The 7,933-nt window shown below is 39.5% G+C and overlaps 1 protein-coding gene across 1 annotated transcript; it reads right to left on the bottom strand.

Moving 5' to 3' along the window:
• Positions 1–172: 172 nt before the first annotated feature.
• bves (blood vessel epicardial substance) lies at positions 173–7,653 on the bottom strand. Its single transcript, XM_058647164.1, has 8 exons — positions 7,456–7,653; positions 6,332–6,619; positions 4,125–4,249; positions 3,524–3,711; positions 2,076–2,184; positions 1,820–1,987; positions 1,280–1,421; positions 173–1,008 (listed from the first exon to the last, which is right to left on the bottom strand). Exons 2-8 carry the CDS (start codon positions 6,555–6,557, stop codon positions 881–883), a joined length of 1,086 nt encoding a protein of 361 aa, XP_058503147.1. The 5' UTR covers positions 6,558–6,619; positions 7,456–7,653; the 3' UTR covers positions 173–880.
• Positions 7,654–7,933: the final 280 nt, after the last annotated feature.

The raw sequence follows: 7,933 nt of genomic DNA, 5'->3' as shown, positions 1-7,933 counted from the left end.
TAATCGCCTGTAAGTGTACCTAACATACATGGTACAAACACACTCTGGCCACAGGGAGGCATCACACTCCAACAAATACTTAAATATCAATATTATAATAAGAATAAGAATAATAAGAATGATATAATATGAATGTCACACCAGCAAAAAGCAAACAGGCCAGGACAGGACATACACACACCAAATGTTTATTGAACACACAGAGTACAATGGCTTGTGGTTCAGACATTTATGAAGAATGCATAAACACACATACTGTAAATAAAATAACTTCTCAGGAAAATCCTCGGTAACAAAACGTCTGTTATGTAAATCAAAAAACACAAAACAAGTGACGCATCAGTGCAGACAAAAGACTCACTAGTTATATTCTCCAGAAATAAATCTCATTGTGATCTGAAGTAATAGGACCTTATAACTATTAATTAGTTGTGGGAACCCTGATAATAATGACTAATGGAGAATAATTGTAATTTACACATATTGTGACCATTTGAAGAACAAAAAATTGATATAAACAAAATGAACTTGTATATGTGACGTGAAAGGTTTCACTATTTATGATTAACCCACAAATGATCCTATTATCATATAATGTGGAAGAAATGTCAAAGGCAATGTTTACTAGAAATGTGTTATAATTCTCTTGTATTCTAATGTTTTATTTTCCACCAATTTATGAAGTGGCTGGGTTTATGACCTGTACTTCTACCAGCCACCAGAGGGTGATCCTGATGTTTCAGCTATTCTCAAGTCATTGGGTCAAATAAACAAACCAATGCAACTTAAACAAATCTTCTAATAATAAACCCACATAAATGCAATCTTTAAAAAAAATAAACATGTATACATTCGATGATATACATTTGTCACCTGCAGGTTACACTTCCTCAGTGGAAGTGCTGGGCATACGGGCGGACTTAGAAGGAGCAGATTCTTTGAAAACATCATCTTCCATACTTTCTTCTATTGGGTTCATCTTGGATGCCTTGGTGGTAGGTGATTTTTCTAGAAATAAACACAAGTATCACAGCACTGAGGGGTGGAAAGAAATGCATGAGCTTGGCCCAGAAGACAAAAGAAGTGGTCATATGTCACAAAGAACCAAAACTCTCATCTATATTACACTACAAAAACCTCAGCAGAGAATGAGTGAACAAACAGATTCTCTCAGATAGGACCTGTGATTGTCTCTCATTTTAACAGATATGGGTTAGGTTGAATGTGCGTATGGTCTGTGCCAAAATTCTTAGCGGTCACATTGAAGCACTTGACTTACGGAGGGATGAACCAGTAGATCCTCCTCGTAGGATCTGGTTGAGCACATCATCGGTGTCGTTGGTGCTCCCCATGCTGTTCCTCATCTGCATCATAGACAGCTGAGAGCAGAGGGTGGGCTGACGCTCCATCTTCTTCACTGCCTGGGAAACACACAGTATGCCACCTGTTTACCTGCTTGTTAATGCAAATATCTAATGAGCCAACATGGCAGCAACTCAAAGCATTTAGGCATGAAGACATGGTCAAAACCACCTGCTGAAGTAGCAGAATGAGAAAGAAAGAAACGTGGGATTTTCATGCACAACAGTTTTGTATAGTTTATGGATAATTGTCCAAAAAAGAGAAAATATGCAGTTGACATCAGTTTTCTGGGTGAAAACTCAACTATCTCTGGATTCAACAACATGTCAAACTTTGAGGTAGATGGGCTACAGCGGCAGGTGCCACTCCTGCCACTTTATTCGTTATAGTTTGTACCTTATAAAGCAGCCAGTGAGTGAAGTTTACAGTCAAATCGGAGAGCAAGAGTTTGACCCACCTTGTCACTGAGTGTGGGGTCGTTCAGAGAGTACAGTTTATTGGTGATATCTTTGCCGATAAGGTAGCGGAACACTTCATTGAGGAAAGTGTCTGACTCCAGGAAGTAGGTGAGCCTCTCCCGAGACCAGCACAAGAACTTGCAGTTCTCCTCTGCAACAATTGTCACCTGTCAATCAATAGCCAGTCAATATCAAAATATCATAATAGCAACAAAAACTGTTTTTCAGGGTGTATGATCTATGATTCTATATTACCTGGAACTTCTCTCCTCTGTGCATCTCTGTGGCCCTGAACTCTGGAGAGTCAATGAAGGAGCTGGTGTAGATGTTGTGTAGGAAATGGCTTCTGTACGACACCTTCATCCTGTCATCAAAGAAATGTACACGTCAGAGCTCAGGTTTAAATCATGAGCCAAAGTGCAAACTCAGATATTTAGCCTTGAGTTGAAAGGCCGGGGTTTACTGGTGAAGCCAAAGGAGCAATAACTGTCTCTTTTGTCGATCTATGCCTTGACATATTCGATTTTGATTGTTGTTTGTCTGAATGTAATTAGGGTAAGGTGTAAATGAATTGCCCTCCTGGGATCAATGAAGTTGACTGAATCTGAATCTGAAGACTCTAATGGTCATTTGAAGTTCCTCTAATGACCACTGGGTGATGCTCACCTCCCAAATTACTCCCATTGTTGTTCAGTCGATCAAAATGCACCCTGAACATAAGGCTTTTTAAAAATGTTAAAAACTTAAAATGAAGATTTATAATGTGTTAAATTCCCTATTGCATTTTCTACATCATTTCCATAAATCACTTCACAATTAAATAAAAACCCTCTAAAATGGCTCATATTCACAAACAATAACAATAATAATCATAAAACGTCCTGGGATGGTTCTTTCATTATATTGTAGATGCGTGAGGGCTGATGTAACTGCTGATACTGTGTTGGATTAAATTGCCGTACTTTGCTGTGCGAGGGGAGAGCTCTGTAATTTTGTTTCTTTGTAATAATTGCATTCATCACTTCTAAATTTAATATCCTGTACCTAATACTGGCAAATTACATTGAGGCACGCATTCATTTTGTCATCTCCCCTTCTCACTACTGATATTTAAATCTCACTGGAGCATGGGCAAACATAGAGAGATGATTATTGGTATTATTAGTGACCCTGTAAAGCAGAAACAAATCTGCAAACAAAAAGAGTTAAAAAAAAAAAGTATTATATTTCCTTATCGTCTAGTCATTTAGCACCAAAATACAATATTCTATACCACTTAAAATTCAGAATATAATCACAGAGATAGTGCAGTGCAATTTAAGACACAATTAAGAGCCATCTGAAACAAATTATACCACATACTGTACAGTAGGGGCTGAATGATTTTGATAATAATAATGTGATGATTAGGATAATAATAATGTGAAAAACAATAAAAGAGCATGAGTGGTGAGTGGGTTGGTAAAGTATTCATGTATTATGTTGTGAGGGGGTGTACAAGAGCATTTACACATTAAATTAGTACAAATGTATTTTTTGTATTTTGTATAATCAACTTGCAGGCCCAACTAACTAAACACAAACAAGTTGGAGTGTTGCTATTTGCTATTTATTATAATCTTGTTTATCATTTTGATAAGCACATGCCTGGATGATCCTCTCTCCAGATGATCATGTAACAGAAGAACAAGAGCTGCACATACCTTCCTTTGAGCAGAATGCTAAGGCGTTCGTCCACGGACGTCTTGTCCTCGGCAGCGTAGGCCTGACCTTTCTTCAGAGTCTGAATGGTGCAGAACTGACCGGTGAGCCTCTGAAATAGAGACTCCTTCACGTGCAAGGGCTCAAACATCCGCTTGTAGACAGAGCGCAGCTCCCTGTCGATCTTAATCTGACAAGAGCAGGGACACAATTTTTAAACTCATCATCCCCACACAAGTCCGATGATAAGAAGTGAATTTGAACAATGCTGCTGTGGATTAATATTCGGTGAGGAGTGGTGATGGAGAGGGACAGGTCCCCTGTCTCATTAGGAAAAGTCTGCTTCTATCAGCTTGCTGGAGAGCCCTTACTTATACTGATTCCCCTAGTGGCAGAAATGATACAACCTGCATTACATTACCATAAAGCAGGAGTGAGCTCAGGAGGAAATGCTGCTTCCTGCCAGAGAAAGTGAAGAACATCTGAACCCTGAGCCTCAGCAAAAAATAAACACACTCTGTTTTCCCCCAACGTCCAGATCAGCAATAAACAGAGAGCGGCCTGAATATGAAGTGACTGCTGGGATGTTAATGAAGCACTCACAGGTCTTCGCTTGTACAGGAGATAGAAGAGGTGCATGAAGTTGATCACCAGAAACACCACATTCCAAACCATCACGTCCATGTTGCACCGGTACAGAGTCGCCCATAAAATGAAGAGACCGCAACCTGTCAGAGTTAAAGAAAACACAGCAAAGATAAACAGTGATTATCAAAGCACAAGTTGAGATTTTTGTTTAGCTTCTTAAATGTGAATATGTTTTGGTTTCTTTTCTCCATATGACAAAGAAATGATTAAAACTGAATCATTTTTAGTTTGTGGACATTTTTAGGATATCATAATTTCCAGGTTTGAAAGATGATCAACATTGTTCTGACAGAAGATTAATGGAGAAAATAATCGATTATGAAAAGATGCATTAGTTGCAGCCCTAATTGCCACTCACTAATATAAACATAAACAAAGTAGGAAAAAAAGTGCCATAATTTGAAATAAATCTCTTTTGGTTTGTTTGTTTTTGTCTGTACCTTTAAACATCGTAATTAAAATATAGAAGTATTATTATCATTATTATTGTATTTTACACCAGTGTTTCTCAGGTCCAGTGTGTCAAATTTAGGTGAAATTATTTTCATTGGTCTAAAATTGAAGATAAAATAATTAAAGGTGTACATGCTCCGCCTCCATCTCCGCCTACGTCTCCTGCGTTCATCTCTGCATGCAATCAGTTCACCTGTGGCGGGAGCACACCTGCTCCCAATCTAATCATCAAGCACCTCTACTTATTTCCTGAGTCTCCAGTCACTCGCTGCCAGATTGTTATAGACGTCTGTGTGGGTAACCTCACGTCACGGCTCTCCTGAAGATCCTTCTTACTTTAGTGTCTATTTATTGCTTGTGTCTCTGCTCATGTTAACTCTGTGTCTTGGCCTGCCTGCTCTGGGGTCCAGCACCTCGCCCCTAACACACCTGATTGTATGAGCAGTTGTTTTTCATGGCCCCAGAATGAGTCATTTATATTTACATCAGGAGCTGGGACAAACTTAATCTTTTGAATTTTGATGCTAACTGGCAGGGAAAAAACATGAAATTAAGCTGGAAGAAATTCTGCACATTAATTTGGCAACCTATAATAAATCTGTGACCAGTGGAATCTGACCCACACTGTAGAGTGTATTAGTTGAAATATCACTGATTTCATCTATGGTTTTAAAGCCTTGAAGTTCTGTAACTTCTCTCCAAACTACTACAAGTATATTTGATTCATTTTGTAAATTATATGCCATTCTTAAAGTTGTTATTTCACCAAAGATGTTTTAAGTTTACTTAACTAATCTAGTGTCTGCAGTTTTATTTACTCTGTTTTTTTCTCTCTCTCCGTAAAACCCTCTGAGACAAGAAAGCTAATATAAATAAATGACCATGTTTCCCATAAATCCTGCTGCTTCCTGTCTCCACGATCCTTCCAAGTAGAACATAAACATGGTGGAAGTGCTTTTTCCATCCACCACTCTCTTGATCTGCCGCTATCACAGCCTTGTAGGGCCTCTCAGCTGTGCAGAAGAGTTGCTCTTACTACTCTGTGCAGGGCAGGCTGAGGTTTTAATAAAGGCTGGTTATTATGACAATAATATGGTTTATTATAAAATAATACAAATAATGTTTAAAGCTAATACTAAGTCATTTCCAGACAGTTTACAAAAGTACATATGTAGTGATGCAGTTTATCATGCTGCCATAGGATTCCTAACAGATGACATGTTTGGGACACATCATTTCACACTCTACTGTTGGCAGTCTTTGGCAAACAGAACAGAACAGAGCTTTTACAGAGCTTTTACTGTCAAATCATCTGTCTGGTCTAATTACCCACAGATCAACTTCTCACTGCATTAGGTCACAATAATATATGACTATTGATAATAACCACATTTACACTGAAACTGGAAAGCTTACTTTTGAATATTATGCACAAATCGGACAAGCTGATCATACTTTTAGCAGCCATGGAGCAGTGTGTACATATTTGTAAGTGTGTGTGTTTATCTTTTTGAGTGACTTATTTATTGAAGGACACACATATAAACATTTTGCTTCTGTCCGTGGTTATTCAGTCACTTCTGTCTGTAATTGTTTGACTTTGAATCCATAACAAGCTCACGGTCGTATGTTGCTGGTGCTTTAATTCACAGAGACGTTTTGAGGACAATTAGCACTGACAGCATAGGGATCTCAGGAATGTGACTGACCTGTCATCAGCATCAGGCGCAGCAGGATCATGTGCAGACCCACAGTGGTCGGGATGACCAGGCCCAGCAGCAGGGACAGGTTCCCCAGATGGAAGAGGACGTGGTGGGTCTGCTCCCACTCCTGACACGTGGTGCCATTGGACACATCCTCAAATCCCGGTGTGGATGGAGTGAAGGAGGGCAGGGTGGTGAGGAGGAGGAAGGGTTGCTCCGAGGGAGTGGACATCCTTCAGATTTCTTCAGGTCACCTTGGAGAACAGAGCTTGGTTTGTCTTGAGCTCACAGCAACTGCAAATCAGAGTTCAACATCAGACCCATTGTAAAAACCAAGGTACAAAGTTCTTCTTAAATACAGTAAAAATAAAAATACTAAAACATGATACACTGATATCGATATCGACAGATCCTCAAGGCTGTAATATCGATCGCAAAAAGAGTGATATAGTAGAGACATCCCTAGTAACAATAATAACACAGTTTATTTGAAGCTTCACAGAGTAAGCATTTAAAACTGAGGAAAAACAGATGTACAAATTAGTCTCTGAACACTGAAGGCTGTGTCAAACACACAGTGTTGATTCTGGAGGGAGAAATGTAGAGGTGGAGAAGAAGATTTTTTAAGTAAATGCAGTAGGCCTGAAACAATGACTCCATTATTAATCGATTACTAAGTTAATCTCGTCAGCTATTTTGATCATTTTAAAGAATTAAAACAAGAAAAGACATTTGAGGACAACATCATTTCCAGGTTGGAGAAACACTGAGCACTTTGATTAATCAAGAAAATAATCAACCAGATGAATCCATTATGAAAATGCAGCACAGTCCTCATGGGGACCAAAACCTGGTCCAATGAGGCAGAACCTCATTTCTAAAGGAACTGGTTATGTTAAGTTAAAGGCTAAATTGTGTGAATGTGGTTAGGTTAAGGTTAGGATTAGGCATTAACTGGTTATGGTTGAGCTTTAGGGATGACGGTGTCCAAACGAATGGAAGTCAACAAGTGTCCCAACAAGACTAGTGCTCCCACCCCCCGTGTGTGTTTGTGTGTAAAAATAGGTGAGCATGTACTCCGCATATCCTACAACTTAGTAACCGAGGAGAAGAAGCGGCTCTGTACTCACCTCACCGCCTGTCCAGCTGCTGCTGCTGCTGCTGTTGTTGCTGTTCGCAGTGAAAAGCGGGTGAAATGCGGGTGTGCACCGCAGAGGTTAAAGACACTGAAGGACAAGCTTCGGACAGAGAGAGACTAGAGTCAGTGCTGTGACTGCGGCCAGCTCCCTCCTCAGATCCGGGGCTGCACAATGTGCGCCGCACATTCCACTTTGACAGCGGAGAGACTAAAATAGGCAAGAAGGGAAGGGCCGTGCGCCTGCAGTGTGTCGCAGCCCCGACAGGGGGAGACAGAGCACAGATTATACAGATACACTTATGCGTTATACTGATATTTTATTCCAGTATTCTGTCCCTTTTCATTGGATATCTGTTCATATATTCTTCAATATGTAATCTATATATTCAGCTCTCATATTTACTTGTAGTTTTTATAGTGCATATCTTATGTTTGCATATTTTAAGAGACAGATACTGTGCTGCTCAAAT

Source organism: Solea solea, chromosome 13, assembly GCF_958295425.1.
Source record: "Solea solea chromosome 13, fSolSol10.1, whole genome shotgun sequence".
NCBI lineage: Eukaryota > Metazoa > Chordata > Actinopteri > Pleuronectiformes > Soleidae > Solea > Solea solea.
Note: the sequence above shows the minus strand (reverse complement) of the source record. Positions and strands in the feature narration are given on the sequence as shown.

Coding starts and splice junctions, on each gene's coding strand:
- bves (XM_058647164.1), bottom strand. CDS start 6,557: ATGTCCACTCCCTCGGAGCAACCCTTCCTCCTCCTCACCACCCTGCCC. Junction 3,712..4,124: donor TCCTGTACAAGCGAAGACCT/GTGAGTGCTTCA, acceptor TGCTCTTGTCAG/ATTAAGATCGACAGGGAGCT. Junction 1,422..1,819: donor ACCCCACACTCAGTGACAAG/GTGGGTCAAACT, acceptor TGTGTTTCCCAG/GCAGTGAAGAAGATGGAGCG.